This window comes from Simochromis diagramma, unplaced genomic scaffold, assembly GCF_900408965.1.
Source record: "Simochromis diagramma unplaced genomic scaffold, fSimDia1.1 OVJJ01000753.1, whole genome shotgun sequence".
Classification (NCBI taxonomy): domain Eukaryota; kingdom Metazoa; phylum Chordata; class Actinopteri; order Cichliformes; family Cichlidae; genus Simochromis; species Simochromis diagramma.
In genome coordinates this window covers 7,229,874-7,246,130 of record NW_024387523.1, presented here as the reverse complement: position 1 = coordinate 7,246,130, position 16,257 = coordinate 7,229,874, and the positions used below count along the sequence as shown (strand labels likewise).

At 40.3% G+C, this 16,257-nt stretch overlaps 2 protein-coding genes across 4 annotated transcripts in view; one reads left to right on the top strand and one right to left on the bottom strand.

Moving 5' to 3' along the window:
- The first annotated feature begins 1,202 nt into the window (after window positions 1–1,202).
- On the top strand, window positions 1,203–5,061 carry LOC120726402 (protein C1orf43 homolog). Its single transcript, XM_040019957.1, has 7 exons — window positions 1,203–1,457; window positions 1,555–1,656; window positions 1,749–1,857; window positions 1,953–2,006; window positions 3,306–3,472; window positions 4,127–4,185; window positions 4,306–5,061. The coding sequence occupies exons 1-7, from the start codon at window positions 1,395–1,397 to the stop codon at window positions 4,511–4,513; spliced, it is 762 nt and encodes a 253-aa protein (XP_039875891.1). The 5' UTR covers window positions 1,203–1,394; the 3' UTR covers window positions 4,514–5,061.
- Window positions 5,062–5,090: 29 nt separating this feature from the next.
- tuft1b (tuftelin 1b) overlaps window positions 5,091–16,257 on the bottom strand; it is an 18,313-nt gene continuing 7,146 nt past the window's right edge. For 2 of the 3 annotated variants that reach the window (XM_040019948.1, XM_040019950.1), the window contains exons 2-12: window positions 11,470–11,547; window positions 11,252–11,344; window positions 11,061–11,132; window positions 10,847–10,912; window positions 9,772–9,855; window positions 8,847–8,957; window positions 7,458–7,681; window positions 7,034–7,139; window positions 6,653–6,736; window positions 6,055–6,146; window positions 5,091–5,949 (exon numbers count right to left, since the gene is read on the bottom strand). In XM_040019948.1, coding sequence (XP_039875882.1) covers window positions 5,877–5,949; window positions 6,055–6,146; window positions 6,653–6,736; window positions 7,034–7,139; window positions 7,458–7,681; window positions 8,847–8,957; window positions 9,772–9,855; window positions 10,847–10,912; window positions 11,061–11,132; window positions 11,252–11,344; window positions 11,470–11,547 — 1,083 coding nt within the window. In that variant the 3' untranslated portion in view covers window positions 5,091–5,876. The remainder of the gene's footprint in view (window positions 5,950–6,054; window positions 6,147–6,652; window positions 6,737–7,033; window positions 7,140–7,457; window positions 7,682–8,846; window positions 8,958–9,771; window positions 9,856–10,846; window positions 10,913–11,060; window positions 11,133–11,251; window positions 11,345–11,469; window positions 11,548–16,257) is intronic. The other variant, XM_040019949.1, reaches the window with a different exon arrangement.

Sequence of the window (16,257 nt, the reverse complement as noted above, 5' to 3'; positions counted from 1 at the left end):
TCAGAGCTGGAGAAGTAATAATAATAATAATAATAATAATATATTCAACTGATGTGTAAATGAACAAGTAATAGTCGATATTTATGCACAAGTATACTCATAATAACACCCTCATATGTAGTATATGCATGCATAAATGCTGTGATAATGTGTGAGCACCAGTTCTCCAGGCATTCTGATGTTTTTCAAAGTTTTCCTCCTGACATTGGCTGCTTTTTCACTCATTTCTAGTCCAGCCCTTGTCAACATACAACACACAACAAAGAACCAATTGTGAATTGCATCTTTAGACACTTTGTTTCCAGCAGCCTGTGTCAAACACATGGCTTGTTCCCATTTGTTTAGCTGAATCTATTCAAAAATTGACAGACATAAAATACTATTTTTGTGATTCCCAAAGTGCTTCTAACAGAAAACTTGGCATATCTCAGCATGATGTGCTTGTGCTATAAACATCTTTAAGGAAACTGGATATGAGGAGGATAGAAGCAGTGAAGCAGTGAAAGACCTAAAAAAATATCTTCAGCAGATGAGCAATATCTAAAAGCCACGTCCTTAAGAAAAAATCCAGAAAAGATCTGACACAGGACCTGAGAGATGTATCTGGTCCTTCAGATGATCCATCTACTGTTCGTGAAGCCTCAGAAATGGTGGCTGTCAACAAGTCACTCTTGATGAAGGAAAGGAGGGAGCAAAGTTTGAGATATGCTAAATTACACAAGAACTGGACTGAAAGTCAGGGGCACCAGGTCTGGTGGAGTGATAAATACAAATTTGAAATATTTGGTTCAGACTGTGTTCAGTGTACAAAGTACAAAAGTAGAGGTACAAAGTGGTTGTCCACAACCTAAGAGTTCAGGCTGTGTTGAAGAATTAAAGGTGATTATACCAAATATTAACTTTCAAGTATAGTAGAATTATTTTTGTGTTTGTGTTACAAACATCACCAACAGTAATATAATGTGTATATGATATAAATTGTGCCCTTTTAGGCAGGTTGTGTTTACAGATGAATTTTACTTAGTTGTTTGGGGGTGTGTGCAAAAAAAGTCTTTATTTTTATTTATTTCTTTTGCAGTTCTTTGTTTGTACTTTAGTAATAGATAATTATAATAACCTAGATACTAAGCGTCATATAACGACAGGAAGTCTGTTTAGCGTGTCCTTCTTGTATGGTTTTTACGGTAATCCAACACTCACCAGCGGAAATCAGCTCTGGCCCCGCCCTCACAGTGCAAAGCTAACTGAAAGCTAAGTAGCATATCTTAGCGCATGATGCCCATGAAGAAAAAGACAAGGGTCAGCTCAGTTGCTGATATTTTATTTTTTCGAAGCACACTTTGAAGCTGTAGAGTGATTCGTCGTCGCATAGACTGTAAGCACTGACAGGCAGCATGGCAGAGTCATCGCCGTTATCTGGAGTCAATGTTGTTTTGGTTATGGCCTATGGAAGCTTGGTGAGTAAGTTACACTAAAAGCTCGATACCTGGTACACGGTGGTGTGTTTATGATAAGTTTTAACCTCAATCCTGTCACGCTTGGTTTTGTGTTCAGGTGTTTGTATTGCTGTTTATATTCGTCAAAAGGCAGATCATGCGTTTTGCAATGAGATCCCGCCGAGGGCCTCATGTACCTATTGGCCACAATGCACCAAAGGTGAGGCGTGGATCTTTACTGTTTTGTTGTTATTATTATTATTAACTTTTTGTGCCTTAATATTAATAAATTCTTTATGAATTAATCTACAGGGTCTGAGGGAGGAGATTGAGTCCAGACTGTCCAAAGTTCATGAGATACGTTATGAACCTCGGCTCCTGTCAGAAGAAGACGACAGACTGAAGCGGGCATCACAGATAAGTCAGTCAGCTTTTTAAACTCATTTTGAGCAAATGTTGTCCTTTTTATTTAGTTATTTTTTTAAACGTAACAAATTGATATCTTATATTTCAAAGGTTGCTACAACTACCTGTACAGAATGAAAGCTCTGGATGCAATCCGTGACTCAGGTGAGAGTTACAATTTGTTCCTTAAATGTATTCATCGGCTCAGAGCCCCTTCCAGTTTAGTGGTGATCAACAGGTTGACAGATGAGGTCAGGCAGGAGTCTCTGATGATCTATGATGTTCACAGATGACATCATGATCTGTAGTAAAAGGAGGGAGCAGGTGGAGAGGTAGAAGCAAGAGAGAATGCGGCTCAGGTTGAGCAGTTTGGAGACAAAGTTATAGAAGCAAAGCTGAGATATGTTGGACATGTGCAGAGGAGGGATAGTGGATATACTGGAAGGTATAGGTGCAGGAGGAACAAAGGAAGACCACAGAGAAGGTTCATGGATTCAAGGAGCACATTTTTAACATGCTGAGCTTGTTCACAGCTGTCCAAACCCACATCATCTTTTTCAAGTGTTTTACTTATATTGCTGTAGTTTTGAGTTATTGAAATATATGGGATTTTGGCTGTAGAGTTCAGGGCTACCCCTTTTCATTCTTTTTTCAGTGGGTGACAGATCTGATCTGCAGGGAGGCCAGTTCAGCACCCTAACTCTTTTACTGCACCGGCATGCAAAAGGCGATTTAGCATAGATTCAACATGGTGTTGCTCCAAAACATGTTGTCCAGGAGAATTAATGAAGCCGTCTTACATATGCAAGCTGTGCTGTTGCAGTAATGTACCCCTATACCTGCACAGACATGGGTTTTGAACCTGGATAGCACCTTTCCTCTTTATCCCAGCGGAAGTGTCAGAATATCCAAAAGAAGACAAGATTATTTTATGCTTCAGCTGAGTCCAACTTAAAGCAGTTCAGGCCCATATTTGCACAGTAGAGTTTGAACTGGCTTTGTGGATGCAGCTTACCACTGAGTTGGCTGGTGGTGGTTTGCAGCCGTGTTCATGAGTTCTTGCTGTGCCACCTGACAGCCTGATTTCTCTGAGTCTGTTTATATTTCTGATTTTTATATCAGTAGATGATATAATCGTTGTTGGGCATATTAAAGGTAAACATTTGCCAGTTAGCTGTAATATGTCCACTCAGTGGTTTTATGCATTTCTCAGCTTTCTCTGTAATTTTGGCCAAACAGTGGTGGCACAAAAGTTTCAAGCTTGAGTGAAATATAGAGTTTTAGTGATTCACAAGTCTTTTTGTTGTGGTTTCAGTTGAATTTTCTACTGTGTCTCAGCTTTTTTTTTTTTTTATTATTGTAAAATAATTTTTAATTCTGTTCTTGTTTTGTTTTTGTTCCATTTAAAGCATTAAAACGTCTTTCCTGACCTTCAACTTGTCTTCCTTCCTCTCTCTGCCACAGGAATTCCTTTGCAGGAGATAAGTGGGAGCCCCAGCGCATTTACAGGACGCAGCTTCAGGAGCTGGCTAGTTGAGCTGCGCAACTCCCACTCTCTGATAAAGAGCAGCCGCAGTGCACTTATTGACCGTTTGCTTGAAGGCTACGACAGCGCTCGTCATGGGACTGGGGTGCATAAATGTTTTTACTGTATTTTGCTGTATCCCAACAGAACTTTATTAGAATGTTTCAGGTTCCAGAATTCAGAAAGAATGGAAAATCTAACGCTACCGTAAAGTGTTAATTCTAAATATAATCTTAATTTAGATTTTGCAGTTATTGCTTTCAAACTATTTAGGACCATTTAAGACGTCTTCTTCATCTGCCACATCCACCACTGCTCTCTCTTCTCCCTCTAATCTCCATCTCATCCTCCTCCTCCTCAACTCAAGCCTTGTCTCCTGTTTGATTACGTGTTCACATCACATGAAAGTTTATTTGCTAAGCATCTGAGTCCAACAACGTTAAAGCCACTTCAAACAAAGTTTCAGTAACATGGCCTAATTGCATGCACTTATTGAATCAGCAACTCTTATTGACAGAAAAGTTCTGGAAATCCTCGTGATGACAGTGATCCTGCTTCTTTGACTCATCGAGTCTTTTTACAAAGTTTTACAGCCTCCTTCAGATAAAAAGTTGTGGTTGCTCATCACCTGACATTATGAAGTAAACTGTGATCTGACACTCACTAGAAGGACAGAGGGGCACAGAGGGTTCATAAAAGACAAGAATATAACGAGTTTAATTCTTTCATCTGCTGATGTGGATTTAAATATTTGTTTCAGGTGTTTGGGGAACCTGAGTTTCTTGAATATCAGCAAGCTCTAAACGAACTGGCTGACGTGTAAGTGTCACCGTACTGGTCCAGACTTGAAACCAGTCTTATTTCTGTTGCAGCAAGTGATGCAGTCTGCATTGTCAGTTTATGCAGTACATTTGAAATCATCTGTTTTATCACCCTCAGCGTGAAGGCGTATTCCAGCACCACCAGCCTCGACCAGCATCACCAGTCCGCAGCCAAGGACCTGACAGGCTCTCCTGTCCGCAGCACTCCCTCCACCATCCAGGTCACCTACCTGCCTTCAACCGGCCAGCGCAGCAAGAGGCCCAAACACTTTCTGGAGCTCAAAAGTTTCAAAGACAACTACAACACACTGGAGAGCACGCTGTGATGCACTGACTGTCATAGGATGGTTGTATGGTGTGCGGTCAGTCTACGGGGAAATAAAAAGTTATAGCAGACTGACTGGTTGGCTTTAAAAATGAGCTTTAAAACATCAAACTTAAAATAAGCTCAGAATGGACAGCGAGAGACATCTTATCCTCTATATTTTTGATCTAGAAAATGATGCAGTTGTTAAAGTCTTGCTGTCACAGGAGGTTTTTTTCCTTTTCTGTATGTGTGTGTTTGCTGTTTAATGTGTGCAGAGGAAAACAATTGTTTCATTTCATTTTTGTAAAAGCAGCAAGTCAACTGAATTTATTATTTTTTCTTGAGAGTTGAAATTGTAAATACAAATGTTTGATTAATGTACAAATGTAAGATATTTATGCTAACTTATTAAATTCATACGTGTGACGTGTATTTATATGAAGATAAAAGGTTTTTTTGTGGTTTTGAGGGAACTTTCCCATCCTCTTTTTTTATAATTATTGTCCCTGTATTTCCACTAGGTGGCGGTGTGAGGTCATAGAGGAAGGATATAGTAACCCATGATTTTAAAAAAAAAGCGCTGTAAATCAACTGAGTCAAATAAACCATTTTTTATTAAATTTAAATAAAACTGGACAAAGTTTACAGAAAAGTGACGCAGACTGAACTTCAGGGTATCTACACTCTTCACAGTATAAAGTAACTTTCTAAAAATATGCATCCTGGAGTGCAACAAGGTATTTGACAGGAAGAAGCAGCAAAGTCAATGCGAACAATGCATAATTATGTTAATAATCAAGCAAAAATAAGCGTAATTAAATATAACCTTTTAGCACAAAACATGTTTGGCCTGTACAATAAGCACGTTGAGGCAGTAGTTAGTCTGTCACTGCGCAGCTAAAACAAGGTCAAACTTAAATCAAAATAGTATGACGATTGACCCAATCTCTCAGCTAAGCGTGAAACAAATTTTATTGCTGACATCATAACCGCACGCCTGCTATTGGCAACGTGGTGCAAAGCACTGAGGAATTTGACCCTGAACCCCGAGAGTGACTGTGATCATGAAAACACTAAAATCACTGTGATTATTCGTGCATTTGACCCTAGACTAGCAACAGCGTTTAACTGACACGCCTTATAGTTTGACCTGTTGAAACAGCTTATTCAGATTCTGCATGGATCCCTGTTTGTTTTGAGGAAACCAAAAGAAGGTACAAAGAACAGCCCTAGAAGCAACAACGAGAATGTGCGTGAGGTCTGCTAAAACAGCCTTTATAAAAATACAATTAAAAGAAAATCACTGCAGAGCTGCATTTTACATATATGGTTAAATATATAAATATGTACACAGTATTTAACTCCTTTGGTTGTCTCTCCAATCATGATTTGATCTCAATGACTTTGATGAATGGGAGGGCTTTGCTGCTCTGAGTTGTCGGTGTCAGCGGTTTGCTGCACAGAGGTGGGGGAGAAAAAGAAATGTTAAGAGATTATTTTAGACATCTGACTGTAGGATGACTAATAGAAAGGACTGTAAGTTAGGAAGTGATGGCTCACCTGTAAACAACCTCTGGTTTGTTCTCAGTAGATGAGGGTGGAAGATCCTGGCCTGCCAGGTAGTACTCCATGTGGTCATGCATTTCTTTGTTCTGCAAACAGGAACGGGATTAACGACGTTAAACGGCGCATTCTTTCGGCTTGACACAGGCACAGCTTTACTTCAAACAACAAAGCCATTTTATATTTTCCTACTGTTGGCAAAGCCCATGAAAAGACAAAAACCTGACATCGATAGTCTGTTTATGGTTCTGTGACCAACACCTAATTTATTCTGATGATGTTGTAAATCTATAATTGCAAAAAATATAATTTCATTGAAATAATAGGCCAACGAATTTTTCTAACATGCCTGGGCACAGCCAGGAGCAAAAAGTGCATTTTTTGAGCACCACCTTCTTTTATGTGTGCCAGGTTTAAGGAACAACACAGGGGATAATAGACTCTTTTTATCATGAGATTTAAAAAGCTCATTTAAGAAAGCTACAGCTGTTTTTGATCATCTTTTGAGCAAAGAAAGTCTTTAAAAACAAAAGAAAACAGAGATAAATTCAGTGATTCAGCCTGTTTGCATTTTTTTTTTTAGAAAGTTCCTCACCTCTGCTTCCAGGAAAGCCACCTTCTCCTCCAGATCCCTGATGGCTCGATCTCTCTCCTGGAGAACCGTGCGGGAGTTCTGGAGCTGCGTTATAGATGCAACAAACAAACAATAAGAGACCGTATGAATAACACAAGATGCTTGTCTGCTTGAAGCAGATGCATCATCACTTATTTATCACCAGCGGTTCTGCTTCACCACATGCTTCCGCTTGGCTTCATCCCCCCAAATCAATTCTACTTAATGTGGCCGCCTCCTCAGAAATCACATTTTCTCATTAGTGGCTTCCTGTGTGTGTGTGTGTTTATGGGCAGCTTGCAAGTCTGTGTGTGTCTGTGTACACTATGCACCACCAGGCAACATCCTTATGTGCACAAATACCTGTTCGATCATGTGGCGGACCTTCCTCTGCTGACTCATTAACATGTCGTCAAGATGATGAATCTTTTCCTTCAGGACAGCCACCTCCTTCTCGAGCTCTGCACACCTGAAAGCAGATACATGAGAAAGCTTATATACAGTCAACTATGTGAGTAAAAGATGTATTTCTCTTTTACTGCAGTACATAAAAGTGGCTTTCCCTTAAATAACGCAACATCAATCAGATAAGATTTTATAAGATGCTCTCTGGGCAGAGCCTTTCCTCATTATTGGTTTATTAGAAACTTCTTCTTTTATGAGTCTGCGATGCAGACTCATAAAAGAAGAAGTTTCATTTTAGAAGGGTCATTTTAGTCGATATCATAAAAATTGCCCCCCCTGAGATTTTTTTCAGGAGCCGCCACTGGTCTGCGTGCAGTCTTACCTTTGCTCCTTCTCTCCTGCTTCCTCTCCGCCTGCTTTAAGCTGCAGCAGCTCCGCCTGTCCTGCAGCCATCTTGTCTTTGAGGATGCTGTTCTCGATCTCCATGTTTCCCAGCAGCTTCTGCAGCTCCTCCACCCGTTGACCTCTCTCTGCAGACTGCTCCTCGGCCTTCTGCAGCCGCTCTGTCTGCTCAGCCAGCTGTGCCTGATACTCGTTTGATTCGGCCTGAGAGGAAAATCAAAGTGTGAGAACTTCCTTCTGGTGTGCTATAATATAAAGTTTGACCTGAGTCTGGTTTTCGTTGATTTGATAAGGCCGATTCACTACCACAGTTAGTATCCCTAAAGTTAACTGAATTAACAAATTGTAACTCCACGTATTTTTTCACTTATGTTGCCACCTGAGTAGAAAATGCGGCTTAGTTGGAACCCCCCAGTTTCATTTTATTTGCACCTTTTTATTGCTTTTTGTTACATGAGATGTTCAAAGTGTTGAACTAGTTGAGGCAAAACAGTGCCTGCTCAGAAATCATGCATCTATTCTGAAGCTTGTCCCAGTCACTGGGTGAGAGGCGGCGTATACCTCGGGACAGGCTTCCAATCTGTCTCCTTAGGGCTTCTTAGAAATGCTAAATTAATGATTCTAAGCTTTATTAATTTCTCCTGGCAGCATTAAAGAGAACCTGTTATGCATACAAATATATTCTTGGACTCTACTAGAGTAGTTTTACGTGTTCTTGATCACAAACATGAGGTTAAACAGCAGATCTGTGTGCCCTGGATGACCATATTAAGGATATCCTCCCTCTATGATCCCACACAGAGCTACGAGTACAAAAATGCTGAAACTGAGCATTCAATGCAGTCTAAAGCCTGAGCTATTGGCTCACAGGTATTGCTTGTACATACTTGACCTCACCACTTGAAACTTTCATTGTAACAAAGTACATTTGATATAAAAAATCAGGATAATTGATCCCCTTTAGCTTGATAGGTGACTGTATGTTTTGTTTTTAAATGTATTGTTCTCGGCTATTTCTGTCTAAACTGAATTCAGTCAAAAAAATTAATGATTTAGATAACTTCCTAGTAAATAATGTCTCATATCCTCCTGTTGCGTAATTTTGTTTCGCTGGAGTCACTAACAGTAAAGAATTGCACATGTAAAGTAAAGTGTTTGTCTTCGGGCGGTGCCCCTACATGTCCTGACAGATGAATGTACTGCAGAGCAAAGATCCAAACAGTGGAGGATCACAAGATGAGGGATGAAATCCAAAGATAACACTGACAGATAACAAGGACGATTAAAGGAGCAAGAGAGCATCAGAGGGGTGAGTCATAGCTGCAGTGGACAGGAAGCTGTGTCACGTTACTCATCTCCTGATACAGACCTGCAGTATGTCGATCTCCTCCTGATGCTGCTTCTCCATCTCCTTCAGCTGAGCATACAGGCGTTTGGTCACCTCTCTGAGCCTCGCACTCTCCTCCTGATTATCCCCAACCTGAGAGTGCACACACACACACACACACACACACACACAGAAAGTGCTCAATTAGATTTAATCTCACAAGCCTCTTGAACCAGAGGGCTCAACATGGGCTAACAAACTGATAAAAGAGGCTGCTGATAGGCCATTTGCTTTGTGTTTACAAGGCTGCATGGTCTAGCCTGAGGTAACAAAATCATTTAGACAAGGAGCTGTTAAACTCTGCTCAGATAATCTTTTAACTCAAGGCTCCTATTTGGGAAGACAGAATGGTTTCCTCTACCGGAGACACAACACATCTAATGCACTGTGATACAATCTGAAACCACTTAAAGGGAAGTGTAAATTGACCCTACCTTACCTATATACGATACATAGAAGATACTGGGTTTGACTAGCATGCACACACACAAACACACACAAGCTTTCTTGCAGCGCCAACACTGCTTGCTTGGTAGATGGTGTTGAATTACAGCAGTTGTTATGATCCGCCAAGTCGAGAATAATGCATGGGAAAGACAATATCTTGTGTGTGTGTGGTAAGCTTTGTTATGAGCTGATGAAAGCCTGGGTAGCATTTTCTCTGCAAAAGCAGGCAGTTGTCTGGTTTGAATCAATGAGGAACTGCTGCAGGGACAGGCATTTTTTTCCATCACGACTGTCATTTGAATAAAACTTTGAATGCATTCAAATGAACTGCAGCTGAAAGTGACTTCTTCCATTTCCCCATTTCATTCATCTCAAACTGATGAATAATCAAATGATAAAGGCTACACACGGGAGCGCCTCAGAAGAGGTCAGATAATTCTGCAAGCTACGGCGAGCTTACGTAAGCATCGGTGTGGACGCCGTTGGCATTGATGACACCTGGTTGGCTGGTGGGTGCTTTGACTCTGAAGCCATTGGCTGGACGCTGAATAGGAAAAAGGAGCAAATGGGAGGAGGAATTAGTGCGGAAAAAGCTGCACATAAAATGGAACAGTTCAGGTCTACACAATTAATATTGTGATACGCTGTGTTTGTGTTTAAACCAAGAAGCAGGAGCACTAAGGTGTTACATAATTTGGGTATTCCATATGTCTGCTTTAAAGGCCATGCAGGTCTCGTAAGCCTCTTAGGTTAAGAGAAGGTGACCCACACGCACAGTTCAACACTCACAAAGACCAAGCAGCAACCTATGAAGCTCTAAAAGCTGCAGGTCCTGAAGTGACTGCACTCAAAGGTCACTTTCTATAGTCCCATGTTAAAAACATTACATTAAATTAAATTGCACTAAATGCACCTATCAACTAATTACCCACGTTCAAATGCAGTTACAAGTTTATGCTCAATAATAACATCTTCTTTATCTGATATGCATTTGGTATCAAACTGAAGGATACAGGCAGATATTTCTGTCTTTGCAACTTAAAAAAATTGCATTCAAATAAATAATGATAGTCATCTCTAAGCTCTCCCAAGCAACAGAGCATCTATGAATGATTAAGCCCCACATCTAAACCCTGCAAAATAACATCTAAACTAGGCAAGTAATTTTCCAGTTGTAACTCTTGCTTAAATATTCTATCATTTATATGGAGGCTATTGTTAACCACTAACTCTGCTCAGTCATTTGCATTTTACTTAGATGCTGCCACCTATTTTAAGGGCAAAGCTCATCTAAAAAAGCTTTTTTATTTTATTTTATAAATGTCATGTAGATCTTGTAAAATTGGTAGATATTTACTGTAGATCTTTACTGTTTGGTCAGAGGAGGAAATTAGCCTTATATGCAGCACATATATATACATAACTTGTAATATACTTAACCTTTTGATCCTTTTAAGGCATTAAAATCACTATTCTTCCAAATTGCCGGGCCAAAGATAATCTGTTGAACTGTTTCTGAGGCAGAGGGTGTGTACCTGGTTGTTGTTGCCATTCTGCCTGGCTGCCATCTGCTGTCTCAGAGTCTTCAGACAATACCTCACCTAAATACAAAAGCACATCAGGCATTAAAAAGATGTGTACTATACAGAACCACAGGTATACCCTTGACACAGCTGAACGCTGTGCTTAAAGAAACACACTCTGCTTTCCACCAATAGCTTTTCAGCTTTGACTTGTCCACACACTGACCTCCTGAATCTGGGACACCTCGTCCGTAAGCATCTTGACGCTTTCTTCCGGTGGGTTTTTTCCGAGGTAAAACTGGATGACACAGTAACCGCAGCATGTTAGATAATATGACTGTAGTTCAGTTAAAACTGAAGTGTTGAGTTGCTCAAACTTTATCAATAAACATGAGCAAGCAAAACAAGCTCACATACTTTGATGACTTCAACTTCTATGTGAGGTCTGACTTCAACTTCGTCTTCCTGCTCTTCGGGTTTTTGCGGCGGCGCAAATTCTATGATGCTCTCCTACATTCAGTATAAAAAAACAAAAGCAAACACAAACCCTCATATGTATATATCAAACTTCCCATTCTGCATTCCTCTCTTTCTCTCAGTTAACAAATAGTTTTAAAACTGCTTTGAAGTTGTACCTTACTGTTGTGCTGTTGTGAGGTGTTGCCTGTCTGGTCTCGACGTTGTAAGCTGAGTCTAAGCTGCCTGCAACGGTCCTGAAATGAAAGATGAGATAAGAAGATGTGCTAAATGAAGCATCGGGGAAATGAAGCAGGGCTCAAAATGAAAGTCTCAACTGAAAGACAGGGTGGAGCTGAAAGCCAGAGAGAGAGAGAGCGGTTTTTTTTTGGGGGGGGGGGTATGTGCATAAAACTTCCCCTTTATTGAGGTTTCTCCTTGGATGCCACACAGCTAAACTGTGAAGCCTAGCAACCGCCAATGAGGAAACATTTCCACTCTGCCCTCGTGGCCAAGTCTGGTGATTATGACCAAACACTGGAGAAAATGAAACCAAGGCTGACCAGTCAGGGACAAAAATATCACAACTCAAAACATCCGTGACTGCTTAGTCACTCCAGAGTCAACGTGTCGCCTTGGCAACGGAAACAGAAAATATGGAGATTATTTGTCATGCAGGCTTTTATAAACTAAAGTTTATATAATACACACACACACACACACACACTGGAAATTCCAGAAAGATTCAGATGGTTTGACTAACATAACTCATGGCCAACGTAATTCACTGTAACTGTCCATCTCTTCTATTGTATTCTAGTCTGTCCCACTCATTTTTATAGTATCTGTTCTGTTTGGTTTGTTTTGATCAGTGCATCATGCCTTATGTTTGATCCGAGAGATGTGACCTCTTCTCTTGAATCTACTGCAGTGCATTGCATTCTATTTTGTAGATATTGTTATATGTGTATTCTATTCTATTCTATTCTATTCTATTATTTTGATATATCGCCTACTTATATTTCAGTTCAGTTCTAGTTAATTCTGCTCTGTGAATGAGGCAGTAGGAATCCCAGTAAATGTGCCCTTGTGTGGATCATCTCCTTAAACTGTCCTTGCCAGTTATTGCTGCAATAGTGTTGCATCTTGTTGTCCTAATAAGGCAGACACTCCCGCCAGTGAGAGTACTCTTTCACTGGAAGTACGTGTCATTGTGTGCTGATCATGACTCTTTAATCTACGCTCACATGCTAATCAGCGTGACTTACTGTAGTAATTCGTTTTTGAGGGGTACTTTTCATTTTTTTTCTCCCACAAACTTAGACACAAATACATTTAACTCACCCGAGAAAGTCAGCTAAACCCACCTGTGACTTTAGTCAAACCACATAACAAACAAATGCTTAATATTGTAAAAACACGCACTTGTCCTTGGGAACACCCATTTAGTAGGATGAAGGTGTATTTGTGTTGCTTTAGTCCAAGTATGCAAAGAAAACAAACGGTTTAGTCGTTTTGACAAACAAAATCCCCTGAAAGTGAAGGATAACACTCTAATTGCTGGTGAGCTACGTAACAGTTCATTTTTATCTTATCTCCAAATCCACTATGTCTGGACTGTATAGCTCATGTATAGTTTGTTTTCAGGGTGTCCCCACCCTACATTATATGAGCATATGGAGTGCTTAATATGCTAAGTCATTGTTTAGGCCGAGCTCCTGTGAAAACACTGTGTGCTTTGTGGTTCTGCTGTGCACGCTGTCATCAGTGGCCTTAATTAAATTCCGTGTGGGCGTGACCACAGAGGACAACAGGTAGCTGCAAAAAATGGCGCACAGCTTAAGAGCCTGAGGCAAAAATAAAGCTCTTGCACTGTAACTGTCTTCTTCGTTTAGTTTAAAAACTTGAACTTGTAATCCTGTAGTAAATACCCAAAACTATTACTATTATGACAAAAGGCTAGAATATGCTGAGTTAGTTCAAACACTCCTAATAGCATGAGTTTGAGGTATGCTGATTTGTTTACTTGTATTGCGTACACCAGATGTTTACAGCTGCTGTTCACTGGTTTACTGATCCCCACATAAATATGTTTCTCCAGTTCCAGCCTCCTGTTTTCCATCACAAAGGTATTTTAGCTATTTCACAAGCATTTGAGATGCTTGTGTTTCACAAAATGCAAAGAGAGCAAAGAACCAGATGTTTCTCCCGCTCTGGTTCTGCAAAAGAATGCCATAAAACTCCACCTGAATCATATTTTACATTTACACGCTATTTGTTCTATAATATTCTCATTATTAATACCACCCTGTTTCATCAGTGGCACCCAGCATGCTTTTGAAATAATTTAGTAATTGTAATGTTTCTCACACATTGTTCCTACTTACACACCTTTAATTGCTTGCAGTGAAAATGACACCTGAGAGGCACTGACACGTACTCTACATACCACAGTCTGTCGTCAGCTTTAAGAAAGCATTACTTGTGAGCACATGGACACACATACTGGAGATACAGTGTAATCCCAAACAAGCTCGGGGTTCAAACTTGAAAAGCACTTTTAATCAAGAAAACCACCAGATGGAAAGTAGAACACATCCTAGAATAAGATATTTTGCTCTTTTTTCTTACAGATTTTGATTCACATACCATAACTGGCAAATTCATTAGTCAGCCATGCCTTCTTTCCTGTGAAATCCCGTTTAACCGTGTCAGGCTTCCAGTAATTCTGTGGCAAGGCAGTTGGGGGTACGCCCACTGACTGCTGGTGGTTTGTTGATTAGTGGCTGCTCATCACGATGGTCGCTGGGATAAAATGAAACTGTGTGACTGAGTGGAAACAGATTTCGGATTCTGGAGTGTTTCGGTGCATGCATGAACATGCCACGTTAAACAACGCAGCAAATGCGGGGAACACATTTGGCTACTGACGTAAGCGACCAGTTCTCTGTTTGCAATTCAAACAAATGGCTTAGCTTGAATGGCAGCTCTCAGAGCGCGATTGTGCCACCTGAAAACCATCAGCACAGAGGCGGTGAGAGGTAAGCCAAGTCTGAAACTTTGATCTGAGGGAGGGACACCTCAAGGGCTTTGCTCTCAACAGAGACGCAGGCAGGATCATGGGACAGGCGCACCCTGGGCGGAGCTGGCAGTGCACCTCACCACATGTTATTCTTCTGCTGACAGTAATAGTTGTAATGAATCACAAGTCAGAGCTCACACAATGACTTGACTGCACATATTGGAGGGGCCAGGTGCATGAAAACAGTCCCAACAATTGACTGCAAGACTTATTAACCACCTTTCCTACAAAAAGTGTTATTATGTGTTATTACAGAGCAGCTAGCCTCTACCTGTGATCACGCTCCAAGGTGAAATAGAACTGAGAATAGCTGAATGCTTTTTTTTTTTTTTTTGCATAGAAGTAAGTGCTGACTGTTAAGTCCTGATGTAAAAGCCATTAAATGCATGTATGGACAAAACAGAATGACTTAAGGGCATAGGTTTCCTTAAAAACATTGACATATGTTCCCCAGGCCTGTGGTTTAAGTCATCTACGCTGTGTTATGTTTTAAAAGTATCACCTATAGAAATATCTGCCTTAGACAGAATGCTAGGAAACCAGATGTCACTCTCTTTATGGCGCACAAAGAGCCAGAAAGAAAAGAAAGAAAACTCAGCTGCAAAGTTTCTTTTCAGGAATCACCCCAATACTTAAAAAGTCCCAAAGCCTTGTTGCAAGTTGTTGCTTGTAAAAACTTCTGTCTGCACCTGCCAGTAAGTGTGCACTTTGCTAACATCACAGCTTAGCCGAGTGGAGACACCATCATTGTTATAAAGCCTGCCACTAGCACAAGGGTCTTAGATGGTCTTTTCTGCAGAATGATACAGTTGCCAGGGTAGTTTGTGAATTTAAATTTAAATGTCCCATTAAATTTTGTTATATTTAAGAGATTTGTACAGCTATCTCCTAAACTGGATGACTTGCATAGACTTGCATTTACAGATTGTTCGATATAGTTCCACATCATCAGAGCTACACAGCTCCACTATCTACATGTATCTGCTCTATGGGCATGAGCTAACTCACATGTTTTTAATGAACATAATAAAAAAAAAAACCCTTTCATCTGCTCTGTGCGTTTACAGTGCAGATAATAATCTGCTTCCACTCTTGAGACAAAGAGGCAGACACTTGTGAGAGCAGCTTCTCCAGGCTTGTCTGTGCAGCTCAGGGCTTCTGTAAAAGCCTGACCTCATATAACTTCAAAGCCTAAAGAACACAGAGCGTGCAAAGTCAAGTAGCATTTTTTGCACAAAGAAATATTATCTTTACAAATATAACTGTTTCACAAGGTGGGAAAGCTCATGAAAATAGTTTAACTGATCATATCAGAGCCACTGAGGGACGTGCTTTTCTATGGGAGTTGATTGATTTTCCTTTAAAGGCATGGAACAAAGCACCATTAAATAACTGTTTTGTGCAACATGAAGTAGAACTAGCAGTCTGCAAGTAATCAGCCAAAAGCTCATGCTTCAGACTGTGCTAAATGTTTTGTTTCAGGCAGTTTTTGGGTTTTTTTTTGCTCTTGGCACTGTGTGATGTCACAGTTCTGGCTATGAGAACAGCACTCCTAATCACGTGGCATTTGAACTTTTCGATTTGGTGTGTGAGAATAACATTTGGTCTGGAAATTAGCACAACAGCATTAACAATTACTAACAATTTAGTTACTAGTTAAACAAATTATTACGAATCTCAGTGCTGTGACACTAATAAAGACGTGAAACACTAAATGCAAAAATGCAAACAAAGTGCTGAGATAAACATTCTGGTAAAAAGACAAACTGTAGGTTAACTGTGTAACTGAGCAGCAGCAGAGAGCCCAAAGGGAGAGTCTGTTTTCTGTCTCTAATGTCCTGCATTCAGCATAAAAAACAATGGAAGTGGAATACTGAGAGGTGGC

Excerpts from the sequence above, each read along its gene's own strand:
- LOC120726402 (XM_040019957.1), top strand. The coding sequence starts at position 1,395 with ATGGCAGAGTCATCGCCGTTATCTGGAGTCAATGTTGTTTTGGTTATG. Across the intron at positions 1,458-1,554 it reads TTATGGCCTATGGAAGCTTG|GTGTTTGTATTGCTGTTTAT; the intron begins GTGAGTAAGTTA and ends TTTTGTGTTCAG. Across the intron at positions 1,858-1,952 it reads GAAGCGGGCATCACAGATAA|GTTGCTACAACTACCTGTAC; the intron begins GTCAGTCAGCTT and ends TATATTTCAAAG.